At 31.7% G+C, this 22,898-nt stretch overlaps 1 protein-coding gene across 3 annotated transcripts in view; it reads right to left on the bottom strand.

The window, feature by feature from the left end:
* LOC113397851 (putative polypeptide N-acetylgalactosaminyltransferase 9) overlaps positions 1-22,898 on the bottom strand; it is a 191,065-nt gene that overhangs the window by 6,813 nt on the left and 161,354 nt on the right. Inside the window, exons 3-7 of one of the 3 annotated variants that reach the window (XM_064216777.1) lie at positions 20,478-20,505; positions 4,602-4,639; positions 2,819-3,463; positions 1,949-1,993; positions 124-316 (exon numbers count right to left, since the gene is read on the bottom strand). In XM_064216777.1, coding sequence (XP_064072847.1) covers positions 124-316; positions 1,949-1,993; positions 2,819-3,053 — 473 coding nt within the window. In that variant the 5' untranslated portion in view covers positions 3,054-3,463; positions 4,602-4,639; positions 20,478-20,505. Of the gene's footprint in view, positions 1-123; positions 317-1,948; positions 1,994-2,818; positions 3,464-4,601; positions 4,640-20,477; positions 20,506-22,898 lie in introns of those variants that run through there. The other 2 variants (XM_026636372.2, XM_064216778.1) reach the window with 2 other exon arrangements.

Genomic DNA, 22,898 nt, shown 5'->3' with positions numbered 1-22,898 from the left:
ATCAATCAATATAAAACCGAAAATAAATCAATAAAACATTTTACGACAAATGTACGAAAGTTATTCATAGAAATGAAAACAATCAGTGTCGCGGCCGTATCTGACATCGGATTCATATCTCACCATTCGTCTCTGGGGTCGGGTAGCTTCCGCCTAATCGATATCAAGTCGCTCACGTACTGATTGAAAGCGTTCTTTTTCCAACCCTCCGATACCGCCAGCTTCGCATCGTCGCTCATATTCGTTGGCAAAACGACCGGTTTGCCGAGTTCGCCCGGTGCGTTGTCCGAACCGGGGGCGGCAATTACGCCGAGCCCTGCAGGATAGAATCGATTAATAAGTCTTTTTGCTTGTTTACGTTTGACGTTGTTGATAGATTCTAGTAGATTAATGCGACTAAAAGTGAATTTTCAATTTAGATTCTTTTAAAAAAGATTAATATCTTTATAGATTACTGTCCCCGTTTTACTCTTTTCATTGTTTAATTTTATTCATTTTTAAAAGGTGAAGATAATTAATACCATAACTCACAATACAAATTTGAATAATTATTATATGTCTAGATCGACAGTCGAAACACATATGAAAAAAATAGTGGCCAACAGTTGGCCACTATTTTTTTCATAGTTCATGCATACTAGAAAATTAGTATGGCGTTTGACTTTGACTAGACTGTCAAGCTTAGTTTTCACGCAAACCAAGAAAATAAAGTTGGCTCGTTTGTTTTAGTTCTTTTGTAGTACGATACTCTACCCAGATACATAAATAATTTACACATTACATATATCTTTAAAAATATAATTATGTGAATATATATCTTTCAAAGATACATGATATTCTAATGATTTTCTTCAATACAATAGTCTTACTGATTTATATTACGGAGAGAACGCAATACTATTTAGATCTCAATCGGACATAAAACGCAGGCATGTCACATCCGATACGTGTAAAATAATTTCTCCAACCCAATGTTAAAAATAACACGCCTTTAAGTGCTGGGAATTTATGCCATTAAAGTTGTTTTGCTTTACATAGAGAATTACCAGTGTCTTTTTATAGCTATATATACGATTTATAATACACAGTACAGAATATGAATATTATTGGAAGAAAAAATAAAGATAATTATTTAGTATCGCACATATTTATCAATGTAAAAAAATGCGAATTGAGTTTAGTATACGCGGTGTCGCGATAAATATTTTCTGAAAGTTAATTTATAAAATTTTATTTATCCTTTATATAAAATAATAGGTTTCCGGACGGGCAAACTTTGGAACCAAGATGCTATGTCTAATGTGAGTGTAGTAACACTGCCTACTCACCTTTCAAACCGGTAAACAACAGTAAGTACTACGTAATGCTGTTTGACGGTAGAATATGTGATGAAAGGTTGGTTGAAATCCTATCTGGGTAGGCAGGAATGTTTTTAATTGTAATGATAAAGGTTGACAGACCTTACTTATCACCAATGCACCGCCAACCTTGGGAGCCAAGAAGTTATGTCTCTTGTAACTCACTCACCCTTCAAACCGGAACACAATAATAACTAAGTATTGCTGTTTGGCGGCAGAACATATGTTGAGTGGAGTTGGGTGGTATCCACTCAGACGGGCTGGCACAAAACCCAACCACCCAGTAAAACTTAGCTTCTAAACTAGCTTTAACAATATACATTGTTACTCAAAAAGATAATATGCCACATTATATGACTTATACGATATTTCCAAGATAATAAAAATTTTAAACAAAAATTATCCACATTGCAGGTGAAGGCGCGATTCTTTATAATTACCAAAACAATGAAACTAAGCATATATTCTTTTTTAATAATATTATCATTACCATTATTTTATTTAAAAAGGAAATTATTTACAAACAATTTACAATCACAAATATAAATAGCATAGTATGTACAAAGAAAGCATAAAGCAATTAATATTACCTTCTTTGCCTGCGATCCGACCCATCCAGTCGACTCGCGTCGGTGCTGTAGTTGATAAAGGAATATTATCATGCATTATCTACATGGACCAAAACAACGTATATGCTGGACATCTGCCACAACACCTCTGTAATATCCTATTTCAAAATAATCGTCTAAAGAATTTTACTTAAAGAGGTCGATATGACGCTTCCAGCATATTTTTTCATTGTATAAATTAGGGAAATCTGATTAAAAAAAAAGAATTCTGATTCTAAATTCAAAAAGAAACTTAATTTAAAAGCAGTAATAATGTTTAAGTGATCGTTCTTGTAAAGGAAACCGAATTAGTGCAAATAAGAATACGAAATTCCGGGAGGCAGTGAAATAGTACAAAGCTCTTGGGATAGTTTCATTTTACATTCATTCGACTGTGTAACGTCTTCCCTCATTACCATTTCTATTGCGTGGGCAAGCGGAGAGACAATCGCAGCAAGTTGAGTTTCTAAGGAACTCGGGACAATACTAGCGAGAGAACTAATGGACTCGTGATTTAGAGCGGTCATAAAATCGTGATAGACGATAAAGCTTAGCGAGATGGCACAGGATGTGAAATTTATAGTAATTAAATAAATTTAAACATAAAATATCCTATTAATTTTAATCGTTAAATATTATCATATGAAATGTTATAAAATAAAAAGGCGATTTGGTTGACGACACATGCTCTTAAAGTTGTAAAAAAACAATTGGTGCGACGTCAACGAATAGTGATTAGTTACGTATCATCGAATGATTTGTGTTGGATGCGTTATTTTTCAAATGTTTCACCAAGTAACCTACACCATTAAAGCTCGTGCAATTTAATAAAATGTTGTGCAAAACGCTTACCGTCGGATAAGTTATTCCCATACGACTCGCTTTTCTTTTTCGTCGACGTAGGCTTAGCCATTTTTAGCGGTTTCGCCTCTGCATCATCGTATTCGATCGGTGGAGCACCGATAGCGTTCCTTGTGCCACCGTTTGTGGTCAGTAACGCAACCATAAACCACAGAGCTGTCAGAATCAGAACAGCTTTCAATATCAAAGTCCTTCTTCTTAAAAAAAACATGGTGTAGTATTTCATCTTATGTTTCTCTAGCGTTTATATCATCAATAACTTCTCTTTTTATTATTTCTAAAATATTTTTTTATTTTATTTGTAATATAGATACAATCTAAGTTTATGATAGAAAATAGTTTACGTAAAATTTGAGCAAAGATTTAAACACTATCTATAATCACAAATAGGTGACTAGCATCAATTGATGAGATATGTTTGACATTGGCTTGTCTGTGATATAATTCAAGATATGTCCTTCGATACGGAGATATGTAGTATCAATTAAATCTTTCTACATGCTAAAGCATAATAAGCAGCCTAAAGGCTATAAGTCTTCCTTCAGGTAGCCCTGACAAATGAGTTTCTTTCTTGTTTTTTGAGTCATTTCTGAAACTTTTTATGCTTTAATTCTTCGTTCATCATGATGATTGATTCTGTAAAAAAAGAAAAACATGTTCAAAATTACTCATGTATGAAAGAGAGGAAGTCACAAAAACGAATAGAGCTAAGGGATAAGTATTATTTTATTAATTAAAAAAATATATCTATACTAAACAGTAAACAAAAAATAACCTTTAATGTTTGTTTATTATGTCGTACATAAGGTAATTACTGCTTTGTTACGAGTATAATAGTATTTCTATAGAAGTGACGATTACTCTATAAATTTAAATGGAACCTTAGAAAATAATCATCAAAATCATCCCTCAATCAACGAAGGAGTACATCGAATAACGCGTAACATTTTACCAATAACCTTCTTCTATTTCCAAGTAAAATCGGAATTCTGCTAAAGCTTATATATTATTCTTAGCCGAGTTTGAAAAATATAATATGTCTTATAGTTTGGCTGAAATTTTATTTTAAATATGAAATTTATAAATATATTTTTTGATTAGATTCAAATATTTATCTTTCGTGAAATCACGTTTCGCATCTTAAGTACAACAAGCCCTTATCATTCTATTCACGTCGTAGGAAATTGTTTAAACGATCTCAAATGTTTTGGTTGTTTTGATTAAATTTATGTATGTATTATATTTATTCATTATATTTAATAGACCATGATAGTATATTTTACTGAAGTTGATCTAATTTATAATAATAAAATATATGTTTATATTCCTCGCATTAAATGATTTTACTTATATTTGTCAGTTTTTTCATAAAATGCACAAAGTTTCACCTTGACGAGTTAATTATTTTGTTAACTGAAATTTATACGACGAATTTTTGGTTACAATTTCTCAATCTTCCGATAAATAGACAGACAGTGTTAATTCGACAGATAACAATTTTTTTGTCCTGCTCTAATGTTTGTTTCAGCAATTTAATGCTGAAGTTTTACCTTCCTGCTGCCAAAGTGGATAAAATCGTCCAGAAAGTTATACTTAACGTAAATGGCAATTTAAAAATTTAAAATCAATTAGTAGGCAGACCAACTTTATCAATCAGATAAAGGAAAATATCTTAAGCATAATTAGATATCTTAAAAATGAGAAATCTGAAGATTTATAAAACCGAACCATTCGTTTTATTTTGTCGAGTATACTAATAATAATATAACATAACTTACAAGACTGGACACACAAGTGACTTCAATGAAAAATCTGGAACAAAGAGAAGACAACCTTGAGTATCACACAAGTAGAGCCTAAAGGCGATAAATTTGATCAAATCGATTAAAACGTAAATAGCATTTAACCGAAGAACCGAATGACCCGTTAACAGATTAAAACGTTTACACACTTCGCGTAACACCCATCACAGTTGTGGAAATAAGTAAACAAATTTATCACGTTTTTCGAATATATTTGGCGAATTCCAAGTCTGATGTTACATTTAATTAAATATTTTGAACTACCAAATACGACAATGTAGATCTTTGACTGTAACCTCTACTTTATAAATTAAAAATATAATTAAAACAATTAGACAAAGGGTACAGACGCAAAAAGGTAAACAGACGCAAGTCAGTGAAGAAAGAAATAAAAATATAAAAGTTCAAATTACAAGATATCTTTTGTATGTTCGTCTTTCAATATTAATATTCTACCGTTATTCTCCACTTGCGAAGTCGGCATTAGTAGCTAGTTAAAAATAAAATATATATTATCACGGATATTAAACGTACATTTGTTCCGAAAATAGTTCAGTTTAAGTATATTAAAAACCAGATTAATTGAATAAAGTAAAATCTCGCAGACAGCTTCAGTTTTATTTAATTGTCACAAAATTAATATTTATACGGATTAATATCCGTATCAAAAAGTAAAATATTAATTTTAAAAGTTTTATATGGATAAAAAATGCCTTTTAAACTTTCCAATTCGAACCAGTTAAAAAAATATTTCGAGATATTTAAATAAACGCGTGAAAAAGTACGTTGTGTGTGTTGCACAATGCATTAACAAATTACATACGAATAGTAGCGAATGGTAAAAATCCTTATTTTACCCGTTCCATATCGGGATGGATAGCTAGAATAATTAAATAAAAATATTTGGTATCATTGATACATTTCCGATCTCCATAATTAAAGATTTGTTCAGACATTAAGCTTTGGGCCCATCGCATCTTAAATTAAGAGTGATTTATTTTCAAGTTTTTAACGACCAATAAGGCTCATTAATCATTAGAAATTGACATTTATTATTTTTCTTGTAAAATACAAACCATTTACCAGACCAGAGATGTAATGGACGTTATCATCAGAAAATATGAAAGGAGAGAATGAACAATAAATATCAAAGCAAACTTAAGCAAGGACGTGCTTGGCCTCAAAATGACTGCTGGCGATTGAAAAAGAAGAATCAACAATCAGACTTAGTGGCGTGCCGTGGGAGACGCTTATGCTTAAAATAGTTAACGTACCCAGGCTGATGACAATGGGTGAGAAATTCTGAAGCGAATATTATTTAACAGCAAATATTTAGTGAAGCTTAGAGATAGATTAGCTCTAGAAACAACAAATCAGACGAAGACCTTGCCCATTTGATGAACATTCACAAGATGTGTTATTTTAAACGCTAAAAAGGTTACTGACCAATTTATTATCTCAGATGAAATAGCGTAAAAGTTTTCTGAAATCGGTAATATCTTTTTAATTTAATGATAATACATATTTAATAAAGATCTTTGCAAAACTTTAATTTAATTCAAAAACAAGAAAAATACCAAATTACTCCTAGGTGAATTCATTTAAAATTTATCAGCAGCAGAAGTTAATGCACAATGAAGTTGGAATAAACTTCGGTCTCTTGATATTATTGTTGTGAAGTACACTTCCATTACTGCTTCGAAACTGCAGTAAGTGGAAATGTATTACTATTTATAAAATCCTAGTTAACACACTGCGAACTGTTTTCATTTCATTACAACTTTCTGAATTAAAGACTCAGACGGAGACGAAAGACCTGGTCATATGATAATCAATAGTTTTACTAATTCTTAGAAGAAGGTATCAAATTGCAATGAGTATGACATTGTTTATTTAAAAAAATCAAATCTGAATAAAAGCAGAACAGACTCTTATAATAAGTTAGATATTCCTAGTCTTCACTTCATTTCTTTCTTCTTCTCCTTTCCTTTGCGACTGAACCTAATATTTTAAGAAGCACTCCTTGATAAGTAACTTATGAGAATCCTGAGCGTAACGTATACGCCTGGCTGAGAATAAGAAAAAATAAGAGGAAGAGTATCCGAATACTATTGGGCCATCTCTTGCCAAGAGCATTAAGAATGCAAAATGCCGTTTGTCGTCATTCTCTACAACGCTGAAACTTAAGCTGTTACGTTTCTGGATCCCGCAATCACTCCCGCTCATCATGCTCAACACGAGAACACAGCATTACAAAGTATTAGTTTTTAGTGGTAGGATAATTGCCGAGTGTTAGGTAACTCCCAAGGTATGCCTTAACTTTGTGAATTTTGACGAAATAACATGAAAAAATTGTAAGCCTACTAACTTAAAAAATAATATATTGGTTTCTTATGTTAGTAGGTATTTAAATAAAATTATATCTAATTAAGTTTGTATCAATTTACGTTTGTATTATTTTCTCCTATAACAATGGAAAATAAATAAATATCCTGATATAATATTAAATTCTTAACAGTGAAATTTCAGACGAATTTAGAACAATACGCGCTAGAAGTTATAAAAGAACTTTTCATAAATGCCTTTCAGAAGTTATTTAATATCTTACATGTATGTCTTGATTAGTAGACATTTGTTTACCTTAAATTTTCACTTATTAGAATAATACATTTTATTGTGTTGTATTATAAATTTATTGTGTTATGAAAATAAAGATAAACAATTGCCTTAAAATAGAAATAAGACACTGAAACGCGAGTAGACCAACGAGTTTGAGTGTAGTATTGTATTGTGGCATTTTAATAACCGAGTCGAGATCGCAGTAGGTAGAAAACGAGAATTTTAAGCAACGATTGTGGGTTCAATACACCAATGAGTTTTTCATGTAAATATATGTTTTTATAATTAATCTCGTGATGAATAACACCGTAAGGAAGCCTTTATTTATCGAATGAAACTTCTCTCCAAAAGTATAAAACATTTAATGGCTCTAACTTTACAACAAGACAATATGGGCATGTGTTAGAGCGACTTAATTCTAAATAGCATAAAAGCTTGTGTTACCATTTTAATCCGCAAATACTTAACTATTTAACTGTTAAGCTGCAATTCGATACAACTCCTCAGGTCATTAGCTACAAATGGCAAACTATATCTTCTTAATAAATAAAAATAAATATTTATTAATTTGTCCTCTACGCGTTCCTCAACCATTCATCCAATTTTGATGAAAATTTGGCGAAGTGTTCTGCGTGTGCTAGCGAAGATGCTGACCCCAAAAAAAAAAAAAAACTAGTACATTTCTTTGTATATTTGTCATTCAATATAAACGTTGTACGTAATATAACTTAACGTACCTCATTCTACTTATACGAAACCGATACGTGTACATAGATCAAAATAAAAATAAACAAAAAACGAATCATAATAAATTTTACCTCTTACTACATAAATTATATGACCAAATAATTCAAAATTCTTATCGATATATCAGAACGGCTCAATCCTCATTGGTCGATTGTACCTGGTTTAATGTTGGTCATCTGTAACAGCACACCCGCAGAATCCCCGGTAATTGGGCGTGCGGGGTCGGAATCGTGTAATTCCATTAGTTCGATACCTAAGAGCTATCGATTCCCTGACTAGTAATCCGATTAATTATTTCATTGTCAACTGTATACAATTTATTATGAGACAGTTATATTGAAACGATATTAATGTCCTTTTTATATGTAGCTGTTATTATAATCAATTATAGAATCGTCATAAATGGATATTCTTAGTAACCGTACCATATCTATATCTTTTATACAGTTAACAGAAATACATTAAAATAAAAAATAAAGCAACAAAACAGACCTATTGAACGTCAAAGCAATAGCTCATTTCACATAAAGAAATATATCGCAATAAAGTTCATGTAACCTAAGCCGCCCAGCACAGATAATATATCGCACACACAAACTAGAATGCGAACTGCAAGGTAAAACGAAAGGTCGCTGACCGCCCCGCTTCCCTTCCCCCGAGTATTCTGCTAATGACATTTGTGAGGTATTAAACCCGTCCTTGCATGATACAAATGCAATGACTTTTTATAAACTTCTATACACCTATCATTTGAAAATATATTTAGAGAATGCCAAGCGTGTAGTTTTCACTACGCTATTTTAATAGTCGATCTAAATATAATTGTGTAATATTTGCATATTTCACCAGAAGCACACATTATCTTGATAGTCCTCTAATAGTAATTCACAATTCAAAAATCCAAAACATTTTACATATTATTGTTATATTATATTTATATATAGATCTACAATAACAACACCTGGTAGGTACACCATATAGTTACTATGAGTATGTATCTTTTTTTATGGCATGGGTGGCAAACGAACAGGAGGCTCACACGATGGATAGTACACATAGACATCTGCAACACCGGGTTGCCTTATACCGATTGTCATGACGTGACGTGTCATGACATAAGTTGATGTGCTGCAACACTACAACTGGAGAGTAAAAAATAATCTCCATGAAAAAATATATACCTATTTGTGCAAAATTTTGTAACCGAAAGGTCGATCACGTAGACGTCTATCAATATAAAATAAGTAATATTAGTAAACATAAGAGAAAATACAATTAATGTTTTCATAGTATTTAATCAGTAAACGCTTTTATCTATTATATATTAGAATAGATCTTTCATTAGATAATTATAGGATTGACTGAAGGATAGTTAATGAGTCAATAATAATCTCAGTCGCTCATTGAATGGCGCGAACGCACGCCATGATCAATTAACGACTGATTAATGCAATTGAAACGGGAACATTAATTCGATTATAATACTAATATGAGCTCGATACAATATCGTTAGCTTTAGAAAATTAGTTTTAATTAAAAGTGTGATTAAGCTACGAATGCTAATAAACGTGCAATTTATTTCACTTATAAAAACAATATTAATATTGGGTGATATGATACCAGCGATAGGATATTTTACACACCTTAAAGCCTTTAAGAACCGATACATAAAACGGTTAAAAGTTAAAATAAATATAACACGAAATATATAATTACCCCCACATGGGACATAACATCTAGGACCCCATGGTTGGAGGCTCATTATCGGTGTAAATAATAGTTTATACTCGTATTTTTTATAAATTCCGTCTATGTACCGTCTATGGACGGTCGAGTCCAATTAGGTACCATCCGGTGGTACCATTAAATATACTTGTTATACCAACAACATATCAAAGCAATTACAGTATGATGTGTAATCATAAAATAATTTCTTCGCAATGAAAATATAAACTCGCAAGAGAACGCCTGCGGCCGATTTTTACAAGAATCTCGATGGTTATAAGGCCATAAACTAAAAATATTACGTAGCTAATAAATGTCCTGCAGAGAACTGGCTTTGACGCGACTTAAATTACTTGGCTTCCAGCTCTTTTCATTTGCAAACTTAATATCGAGTCCACGAATAATAAAAAATGGTTCAGCTTTGTTTGCTGCACAAAAGTGCTATATGGCAGGCTTGGTATAACGTTTTCATATCAGTACTTTCACTTGAAAAATCTTCTGAGGATCTTCAGATAAATATTACTCAGTTGAGTTTTTAATATGTGAACTGGTAGCTTCTACCTATGATATATGGTCCATTAAAAATAAAATTCTTTTATTTAAAACATTATGCTGTTATAGTACTGCCGAAGTTAAGCGATGGGCAGAACTTAAGAAGTTAAAAAAGAACTAACTATAGACATGATTGTCTTACGTTGAGCAGTGATGGTTATCCCACCAAGTAGAATATTCATTTTTAAATTAGAGATTTATGTGAATCCGCATTATAGCAGAACGGATTGGTGTATTTTCAAGTATTTAAATGCAACACTATGGTTGCATAAACATCAGTTGCAGTGGAGTAAGCTCCAAGCCTTCTTAAAAGCCTTTGCTTTCTTGCCCTTGCCCAGTAGTGGGACATTAACAGGCTGTTGCTTAATCTAAACAAATATTATAAATGCGAAGGTAACTCTATCTGTCTGTCTGTTGCTCTTTCCCAACCCATACACAGGATTTGATGAAATTCTGTATGAAGTAAGCTTGAACCCCAAGGGAGGTCATAGGCTACTGTTTTATGCCTAACCCCCAAAACGCGGGCGACAATAAAACATCTCAGATCTGAGAACAACCGGCAAAAGAATCTCAGCGGGTTTTTTTTCTTATTCCGATATATATACATTATATATATACATATATTGATTACAATGTAAATATATAATTATTTGAAACGATCTGGAGACGATCGTTACATTCTAAAGATGCGTCATCATCTGTACAGTAAACTATAACAATCCAACTGCAACACAGTTTAATTTCGTTGCAAACTTAATGTGAAAGCATTAAAAAAAAATACAATCGCAATCACATAAAACTGTGGTATTTATACAGCGTGCTTAAAACGCCATCATTGACTGGATTGAATCGTTTAATGAGACCACAACTTTGCTTCGGCGTATCGCTGCTCATTCGCAGTGCTTAATTGAGCCGACACTAAATGAAAGGGGTTAATACACACATTACATCCGATGTGGTCGTAGATAAATTGAGCTACATCAGTTATATGTTTTGGAACATTGAATTTTATTTTCATTAAAATATAACACGTGTATATCAACCAACTTGGAACGGAGCATTGTGATGTAAGCTCTACTAAATCCTTCTAATTGCAGGAGGGCGGGATTATTTATGTTCTTATTATACTAATTATTTTTTATATTAATGAATAAGACTAAGTCGATTAAATTATATTATATAAGTCTTAGTTTAATACGAAAAAAAAATCATTTTTGAAAATTATCACCAAGAAATATTCTATTTGTCCTTTTATTTTCATTTATACGAATAATTTTAGATCCAAAGATATTTAGGTGAAACATTTTACCAGATAGATCTTATAATAAAAATATTACATTTTCTGCACATGGACGCAGCCCTTGCAACGGCAGTAATTAATATCGTCAGTGGAAGCAGAGACCGCTATTGTTTTCAAGGCATAATTGTGTATCATAATATTTCATCCGCCTTGATAATTACACAATAAAATTTTACTTCCACGATGATATTTTTATTACTTTTGTGAATCACTTTGTACGTATGAGACAGTTCGTAACAGTTTTTTTTAAGTTAATATTATCTGTGTACAAAGTTACTGCTCATACCAAAACCTTGGGTTGAACCATTGAAATGAATATGAAACTTGTTCATTGCAATTCATTCTTTTTTTATCAAATCGTTTTAATTTTGTCAATAAATACAAAAAAAATATATTGAATTATTATAATTTCAAATTACATCAAATCTCGACACTGACATACGTATGCTGTAAATATAATATTCATATGTAATTCTTCTGTTCGTATGCATTATGCGTATGTAACTTTTTTATTTCACCCGGATGAAGTCAGGACGGGGCGTTCGTTTATCTAAATATTTTACAGACAGATAAGAATATTTAAAGTGTTAATTTATTCGTTTCGCTCTAAAGAAATGTTAAATAAAAGTCACTGCGTATAAATTCTCACCATTGTGGATAAAAAAACCTGCCTTCACAATTCTATTTGAAGATATGAGACCAAGTTTATGGATCGGAAATTACGTCACACACAACTCTATGATTTTATAAATGCACATTCCTGCATATAACATAAAGGATGTTTTGCAACACAACCCATGGCTTGTTACTTAGGTTATTATGTTTAATTATGTTTACTATTTACGCATGCTGTGGTTTGGCTGCATTTCATAATAAAGTTTGGATTCAAAACTCTTCGAGTTTTGTTCGCGTTTTACTAAAATCTATATTGATTTTCAAGTATCGCCAGATCAGACAGACTAATTAAAGAAAAAGTTTGCTTCTAGCTTAAACCGATTACTGCCCGCCATAGATTACTCTCTTAAATTAACGTACAAGCACGGCCTTACTTAATCTTTATGTACATACATGAAAATATGTATGGCTAAATTTATTATGCTTACAATTTATTGATAAGTATAAACAATAGATATAAACAAGTCGAATAACGAACAAGACGGCTAATCTCAAAGCTAGATCAGCACAGGAGTTATCTTTGTTTAAACATGTGTGTACGAATACAAGTGCACTCTGTATTTTATTACTGTATTAGTTGGGTGGGATAGCATTCCGACCAAAAAGAGATAAGGTGCAGGACTGATGGTTGTTCGTGCTCTTCGACGCAACTTCCTCTGAGAATTCCATCGCATAAAACTCGATTACTTTTTATTATTCTGACTAATATATATCATATTAATACTACCGATCATATAGTTCGAGATCTTAATGTTATTGGTAAATAAATTGAATGATGTAAGCACATTAAGGTAAAAACATGAGATCATCTTCGATGAATGATTAACAACACACATTATTGAGAATTATAGCAGTATTTAACCTTGACGTCACAGATAGAAAAAAAAAATAAGTGGTAGGAAATAAATCTTAATTGATGCAACAAAAAAACGAATCGAATACTTATTTCGGGTAATTATTATTTAAGGCCAGTCTTAATTTAAGGTAGCTTAGCGTCGAAATAATACAATTTTGCCTCTATAATAATTATATACCATCAAATTATGGAACAGGACATAAGTATACTCATTATTGAAATACGACCTTAAAAGTTTTAGTGTAAATAGTTAAATAGATATCACTCTTTTTCTATTATCAGTAAATAGACAGATGAGAGAAAAGGATAAAGCGCCACGTAACAATACAGCCGCTATGAGATATATTAGGCCAGTCAATAAAGCCCGTGAAGGTCAAGTAATTAGTATCATTATGATTTTTTGATATGTGGTTTGGAACAGAAGGTATAAATAATTATAACTTATTTGAATACAAAGTAATCTAATAATTAAGTAATAATTATTTATACCTTCTGTCCAATTTTCAACCATCTAACAATTTTTTTCACTAAGTTATAAACAAAAACGCTTTTCTACCTCTCAACCCCCTAGCGTTCACCCCAGAGGATTGAAAAATTTAATTTGTTGTTATTTTAACCTCCCAAACGACATATCAAAAAATCATAATGATACTAATTACTTGACCTTCACGGGCTTTATTGACTGGCCTATAAAAGAAAAATAAAAAAAAAGTACAATTATTTATTTTTGTTAATTAATTCTTTATTGCACTTTAAATGATAAAATATATAAGTAACATTAAAGATAGTTCGAATGTACATAGATGCATTGTGTAAAACGAGCTGTTTTATCTCTTCCAGGGAACCTTTGGACAGTGGACCAGTTTTATATGTATGTGGGAAGGGGCGCAATAAATAACGTATTCATATATATGTTAACATTATAGTTTTCTCCAACGCATATTTATATTATATCTATAACGCCTTCACTTTCTACGTTATGGATTACATTGAGCTTTGCGATGATCTCAGTTTTATTAATCGATCACTTCGTCTGTTCCGATAGTTTGTCACGACTACAGATCGTGTTTCACGGGTGCTAAGATATTTAATAGCGAAGGTTACGTCTTCATCAAATCACGAATACGCATTAAGTCGTTTCGATTATATTAAACTCATTGTATGTTCCTTAGCTGCTTTCATGTTTTGTTTATATTTTAATAATAAATGTTTAAAATCTCTTGTCCAGTGTACTTTTTCGGGTGATTTTGATTAATATATTTCTTTATTGTGTAATTGTGTTTACATTTGGACATGTAAATAAAATAATATAAATCTTCTATATATTTAAAAGGGAAAGCCGGAATTTATATTAAAAATATTTTTTCGTAGCGGAAACGAAGCTCAGTAGAAAAGTATTCGTAAGGATGCCGTCAGACAGGCGGCCGTCCGTAAAAATCTAACTAATCTTTTCTATATATTTTATTTAATACAATTCCATATAAATATAGGCAAATATTTACGATTAAAATCACCGTCTTTATTTAAACTTAGTTAAGAAAGTTATTACTAATTAGTATCTCAAACGCGTGACGTGACGTGTTGGTAATAGGTACACCGTGTATCATCGTACCGTACAACATTTTTTTTTGTATCTTAACGAAATACACTTTTATCTTATAATTTATTTTACGTACGCGGTACGTATTTTGAATAATCTAATGCTTCTATTTGAAATATTCGAAGCGTGTAACCCTTTTTCTAATTTTTTTTTAAAACGACTTTGTAACATCTATCGCCGACGCGATCGTTAAAAAACTGTAAACCCGACCTATGATACTATAAATATGATGAAAATCATGTATCGTTTGGTAAGAGTTAAAGTTACCAGATGTAAACCAAAACAGTAATCACATAAAACACGTTTTATTGAAATTCACGAAGCCGTGTTGGAAAATAGTTTGTTCAAAATACATTTTCAGTGTACAAACAATATCGGATGTACGGAGTTACGACGCTTCCTCCCTGGAGGGCAATATTCGGTGTATTCATGCACGAATTCACTGACACTCCATAAGCATCAATTTGACGGACGTATTGGGGCTTCTTTTCATATTTTTGCTTGTATTACGTATCTAGAGTAATATTATGAATGAGTAACTCTGAATTTGATGAAATTTGGTATGAAATACGGTTGAACCACAAGGAAGGGCCTAAGGTACTTTTTATATTTAAACTTACCACTGGTCCTCCTCCCCGCACACCATACGCGGGCAAAGACTTGTATTACTTATATATTCACTAGAGTTCACAAAATTCTCCGTAACTAACATTTTTTTTGGTCGAGTTTAAATGCATTGTAAGAAGACTAATTACTTTAATTAGCATAAATCATTTCATACCGTCAATCCACGTGGAGATCCAATTTCCATTATAGCTGCTTCACTCGCATTTTAAACATGAACACAACAATACAAATTGCTATTGTTTGCTGGGATTCACTGAGTAGGTGATATGAACATTATAAATTATGATTTCTGCTAACCAAAGTATTTCTTATCTGTATCACGTGTATGCAGACAATACTCAGATATATTAACAGCAGGAGGTGCGAGAGACGTATCAGATAATTAAATAATGTAACTCCAGGCAGAAGGGACGTAACTTAACTTCAATTCTTACGGCGCCAAATGTCTATAGGACTACTTATCATCAGGTAGCCCACTTGCCAGTTCGCCTAATTAAACGGTTAAAAAATTGATAGAATAAAAATGAATACTTATTATAGAGAACATTAAACGCATGTCATAAATAATCCTGTAGTACTATTAAAACATGAGCTGCAATCTGTATTTGGCTCCCTAAACATATTTTCATATTAAAATTTCAATACAATATAGACAATATAGTGTTTTTGTTACATTATATACAAATATTAGAATTATTCGTTTTTTTGGTAATGTCCATCCAGCTGATGGAGTGTGACGATATGCGAATGAATCACGAGCATCCGAACACTTCCGCCTTTATAATGTTGATGATATCGTTCCGTCCGTTTTCGGTCTCTGGACATACTCGAGGGAGACCAGCCAACAACGCAGGACATATTATTGTGCTCTCTCTATTTCTTAACTCCCATAACCCAATGAGACGGCAAAATCCAAAATGCGAAAAAAACATCGATAATACCACGACTGCTACAAATTAATCACTGAATCATCGATTGTGTTCAATTCGACAATTTAAATTCAATTAATCGTTGTTACCACGTACTTCCTGTCATATGCACTAAATGTTATCTAAACTTGTTTCAAGGTTCAAAGTCAATAACCGTTTTATTGTTACTTTTTTAAATACATACATTGTCATAACAGATCTTTGCAATAACATCATTACAAACAGGTTATAATAAAATAATTAGTAAAAACTTTTTAATATAAACAAAAAAATATATAGTATTATTTCCTAGCCCCTTGGCACACAAATTAGCTATCGAGGGCCTTCCATCAAACTTATCCAAGGAGGCAAATAAATTTTTAGCAGTTTTGCCAAACATGAATATGATAACTTGATCCATTTCGTCAATTTAAGTAAGTCGATTTGATTAGAAACGAGGTGCAAAATTTCGCACAATAAGATACTAAAAGGATGCTTTAAAATTCTCGTCAAATTTTAATTTGATGAAAGTCACTTCTAAAATAGGATATATTTTATTACATTAAATACATACTAAAAATTTATGAACGGTAACATATGCCGTTTATAGTTTTTAACATAATATGTTAGCTTTATCTAGAGTTTTATCATGAACACAGAAACCTAACCTAAAATATTATAAACTATCAAATTCAATGCGTTTCATACAGTTTACAATCTGTTTATAATAAACTAACGGTTTTATTTTACGTTGATATATAAATATATACATCAGATAGTCATCTAGAATATCAGTCCAGTAATACTGTACATAGTTTATAAAAACCAGTGTAACCAGATGACCACCTCGTACAACGGTTCAATGCGGACCGTTGCGATAGTCATACAGTTGTTCAACTTTTTTTTATAAAATCAACAGCGGTTTATATTTCGAGGAATAAACTGTTAACATTGAAGACTAGTTACTCGCATCAACTTTGCATTAATACAATCGTGGTTTTATCTGATATGCTTGCTATGCTAAAATTAGAATAACAAATACACATATACTGTAGCATACAACTGACAAAGTGATGTATATGTATCTAATATTAAATGTTATAGTATGTCTATTAAAACTTGAATTTCTGTCAGGCTTCAATGATATTTGACATTGAATCTGACATGATTTAAAAATATATAAACTGATATGATGAGGATTAGATACATAATTAAATAAATAAAATCATGAGTAGATATATATCTATATAGATATATACCAAGCATGTATAGCTCAATACTTATAATTTTCCACCATGATTGACGTCTATGTTTACTGCTTGCTAAGCTCCTCAGTCGTAGTTTAAAGTTATATAATACTAGCCTAGAATCTTCCACAAAACAGGTTTACTAGTGCAGACAATTTTGTTTAATCAGACTATTCATTTCACATATCAAACATGCAAGTTCTCGAAACGTTTCTCCTAACAAAGTTTAAGCCGCACAAGAAAATTAAGGTAGTAAGTAAGTACGTATGCAAAATAGCAGTAAAACAAAGCATATGTATATGCAATCATAAAATATATTTGTATATAGACATACATATGTACATATATCACACAAAAATCTACATCAATAAATATATTTAGAAAGGAAAACATTATTTTTTCCTTATAGTATATATATATATATATATGATTTGTTTCGACATATTGCATTAACTTTGGTCCAAAACATACATATATACATACATACATACATTATATCATGCATCGTTTTATAGAGATGCACTTTGTATTCTCGAGGGTACTACTTTATCGTTCGGCATAAAATGCATCCAATGTCCTGCTCCGTGTCATAAAAGTGATACGTGCATATTTAAACCAGGTCGTTATTGGAGATTGATTGAATTTAAATTATAAATAATATATAAAAAAAATATCACTATCAATATCACAGCTATGAATCATTCTAATGATTTAAATTGAAATTGAATAAATACTGAGGCAACGATAATATGCAGCAAATCAACTTACAAAACAGCTATTTACTAATAGAAAACTCTTTATACAATTATAAGATTGTTTAAGTACATTCACTTGAATATTGTTTAAATCTAAATATGAAATAATAAACAAAGTACCGTATTTAAGTGGAATGATCACAAATATAACTTTATGATTACTTTAAGAAAATTCAATTCCTTAAGAGTTTCTTTTCAGAAAAAAAAACCTACTCTAGGAGTATATTTTGCATTTATGCAATCTCCTTTACATACATGTATCGTGAACGAAAATAGAAAATGTATAATCCCAGCTTTCTTCCGACGTTACTTCAGTTGACAAGTTTTGTAATACAATATTATTAAATTGCTTTAGTTAGTTTATGTCAATGTTATATCCATCCGATTCAAATAAAACTTTAAACATTATGATTATTGATACTATTGAAATGTCCTCAAAAACTTTATAGTTCATGTGTCTGTCGCAAACTGCACTCTCTGTTCCCTCACACACATAATCCGATGAGACGGCAACGTGACACGACCGGACAGAGATCAGGGATAATCTATAATATAGTTCGTTACTCTATATGTTTTATTTTATGATATAAAATACATTAATTTAATGTTATGTGAATGGAAATATTGATCGCCTCTTTAAAACGAAACGCTGATAAACGATGAGCGTATATTTCAAATGGGAATGGATGCGTGTCTAATTGTCAGTCACTCATTATTAAATTGCTGTTAAGATTTTAATAAAATTTGACATTGAAGTCGAATCGACTTACTAATAGAACATTTATAAATAAACATCGATAATATAAACATTGTATCATAGAACTTCATGCACCGATATTTTTTTTCCGATCAGCAATCATTTTGTTTAAAACAGTGATAAAACTAAATATTTTTACATATGCATGCGAAAAGAGCGTTAAATAAACATTCAAAAGTATGTTCGTCAAATTCCTATTGCGCAATAACACACACATACATTTTTGTATTTAACTAACATAGTGGCACTTCATAGACCAGACTACATAGTCAAACAACTTTTACCAGTCGGATTCGGTATATGATCCCACTGACTGAGGATCTGTATCCTTCCAAACTGGCCACTAGACCACTTTAAAAGCTTCCAACTAAATATCGTCAACGGACATATCGTATCAAACTAAGTTTAAAAGTCATAAAACTATATACCAATATGATGAAATAAACGCCGACATCCTGTCAAAGGCCGGCAACCTTGTCCGACATCAATCTATGCTATCGTTTCAAACTCAAATGACATTTGTATAAACCAAATCATGAACTGGAAATTGACCTTACATATAAAAATTGGTTAAGATAATTATACGGACGGGCAAATCGGCCTGATGGGAAGTGGTCACCAACGCCCAAAGACATTAGCTTAGATATATTAACTATTTATGATATTCTCGATATAGATGTTATATACCTTATGCATTTGGTTACAATGGCTCACTCACCTTTCAAACCGGATCACAGCAATAAAATAGTGGCGGTAGAATATATGAGTTGGTGGTACTTAACCAGACATACATACTTATACATTTGCATATATACTTTTATATTTTGAATTGCTGTGTGCGAAATGCGAATTAAAAGTTGTTTGAGCGAGTTTAATTACAGACATAAGAGACTTCTTTTAACGTCCACTTACGATTGTGATATCAATCACAGGAAGAGAAAAGAAAAACAAACTTTGACATTGTATTAAAGTGGTATTGGTTGAGATCTTGGGTAATCAATGGCGAAAAAATGGCTTTTAGAAGTGAAATTGTTATCGAAACTTTGAAAATAAAATGTTATATCATTTATTAGATAAAATGCTGTAACAAGGAAAATGTTTTTAGTGGCATTCCTAATAGATAGACATTCGTACGGAACGGATTTATCGTAATCGTCCCATTTAATTTATCTCGAAACCAAATCGTACCCATTAAGTTCAACACTATCGTTAATAACGGTCAAAGTAATGATTCCGGAGTCCAGTTTTGATCCCGCACACGTCCGACCCGCGACTCTCGGTCAATTGATTGAAACGCACCCGATAGTCCAACGTTACTCACAATAGCTGAATTAATGGCTGAATGAGATGACATCAATCGGCCTTTATTGAAAATGTTTAATGGTTTTTTTCTACCGCATATATTTTTTCATTCCGTTTCCATTAGGACCGGTAATGTGTTTTCTTACGATTTCTATTTACAAAAGCTAGCGCTTCTTACCTTTCTGTTTATCTTGCCGTCACTGAATCTGTGAACAATGAGAAACATTTATCAGAGGGGCATATAACATCTTATATTTATATTAACTTTGCACAATTAATTATAAACCAGTTTAGAAAGAAGACGAAAATACTTGACATTATAACAACGAGGAGTCAGACAATAATTGTCGTGTAGAAAAACGGAATTGCGATTCAATGGGAAAATTTTGCGAGTATGCTTGACATCACTGATATGATTGTACAGTTGTTTTTATTTCTTATGAAAAAATAAACAAATATTTTAAATTTTATTTTAATTTAATAAAAATATGAATGTATTCGAATAATATATTGAGGTAACTTTTCCTGGAATTATGTTAACATAATGAAGGACCTTTATACCTCGTTCTACCCCTACATACCCCATACCTAATCTATCCTTTCATTTTTGGGAGTCATTCGAGAAAATCAAATACACGTAATTTAATAACATAAAAGATCCAAGTTCGGCTTAACCCGATCGCTACGAATTCAGGTGGCCGAAAATCATGGAACACTCGAAGGATCTCGCAAAGGCCCTTGACGTACTGAACTCGTTTAGAAACCAGTACTTCAATGGTTCGTTCGCGTCGAGTTTAACAGGGCTGTGCGTTACACAATTTCATAGAATATTTTTAATGTTTTGTTGTAAAAATAATACTGACTAACAATATTTATATATTTCTAAAATCATAACTAATGTTATAAACACACTTTACTTAACTACTCATTTATTTAATAAGCACAATTTCAAATTAATATTAGTATTTAAACTTGACAAAATAGATAAGCGTCGTTGAATTTCAATTTAATAAAATCGATTAAAAGCGTTCGAGTGCCAACTTTTGAATTTTCTCTTAATGAATGGCGAATTTGGCAACCCTGACAACATCTCAAGGGTGCTCGTCGCCGCTCGTTACAGAGGACGCATTAGTCCGCGGACGGCCACGATAGAAACACTTTCCACGATCTTCTATTAGCACAGAGTACCTACTAGATACAATATTTAAAACAATTTTTCAATAACTGTACTACTCATATACAACATTGTTGTATAAAATTGAATTATGACGAAACATTTTTTAATAAACGCTGTTGAATGAATAATTCGAATAAGGTCATTATAAAAACTTTTTAAAGATAATTGATATCTTATTGTCCTTAAATAGATCAAAAACAAAACTTAAGTTATATTAAAGTAATTTTAAAGAAACCAGGTTGTTTTATTATATTTTTTAAGTGAATATCGTTAAAACATTAAATAAACTCTTGGTTATAATACGAAAGTTTCAAAATGTAAAATAAAATAAATAAGGTCTAAATTTTTCCTCTCAATCATCGCTCCGATGCCATCCTTCTTGCCTAAGAGTTTAGACCGTGCCACCATTCTAGTTTCCGAGTCGACGCGCCCCGAAGCACTTATAACCCGCGTCGTATCCGCTATATCCGCCCTTAATAAGGGACTCGACGCCTAATTGAGTTAACATAGGATTAATAACGGTTTAAGGTTGAAATATGTTTACCGGAGGTCGTTTCGAAGGTCTATTTCCTACAAATATAAATATACTATAAAAATTAACTTACTGACGCTAATTGAGTAGTCAAGTCAATGTTCGCTAATGGAATTACTGTGAAATGCGCGCTATTTTCCTTTTAATACGCTATAACCGTATCGGATGAGACGGCTGCAAATTTAAGGTTAAATGTTTGATATAATTACTGTTTCTGAATATCGGAACACTACCTTAAAGTAAAGGTGACTGACTGTCCGTTTATGTTTCACTGCACAAATTTTTTTACTCAGTATAGTTTGGATATATTCGGAAATCATACACCCAACATTATGATCGATACTAATACTTCCTCGTCTACTTTTTGGAAAGTTTGAACCTAATTCCAAATCTCTATCCCATTATATAAATAAGCAGTATATTATATACCCTTTATCTGCGATTTATTGACACGATAATAATAATACAGATTTTAATTTATTCAGTAGCTGTATTCGTGGTTTAATCTATCTATATACAATGTTTCATCAAACTCGCTTCAGCAGTTTATCTATATAAACGTTACGCTGGCCCTGGCGCTTTACCTGCGCGTAATTTGTAAAACTTTACACTCGAGGGATGTAATAAAAAAAGTCTGCGTCCTTCCCGGGGACTCAAACTATCTCCATACTAAATTTCATCTTAATCGATTCAGCGGACATAAGCGTAAAGAGTTACTAGATAGTTACTTACGCATTTATAACATTAGTATAGACAAGCACGAATCCGAAACAAATTATGGATCATTCAAGTATCTGAATATAACGTAATAAAAAGAACTTCGAATTCAATATAAAATCTGCCTCGTCCATACCCTTGGGAGATCGTTCAATTTGTGCGCTATAAAAATT

This window comes from Vanessa tameamea, chromosome 13, assembly GCF_037043105.1.
Source record: "Vanessa tameamea isolate UH-Manoa-2023 chromosome 13, ilVanTame1 primary haplotype, whole genome shotgun sequence".
In the NCBI taxonomy this organism is placed as follows: Eukaryota; Metazoa; Arthropoda; class Insecta; order Lepidoptera; family Nymphalidae; genus Vanessa; species Vanessa tameamea.
Note: the sequence above shows the minus strand (reverse complement) of the source record. Positions and strands in the feature narration are given on the sequence as shown.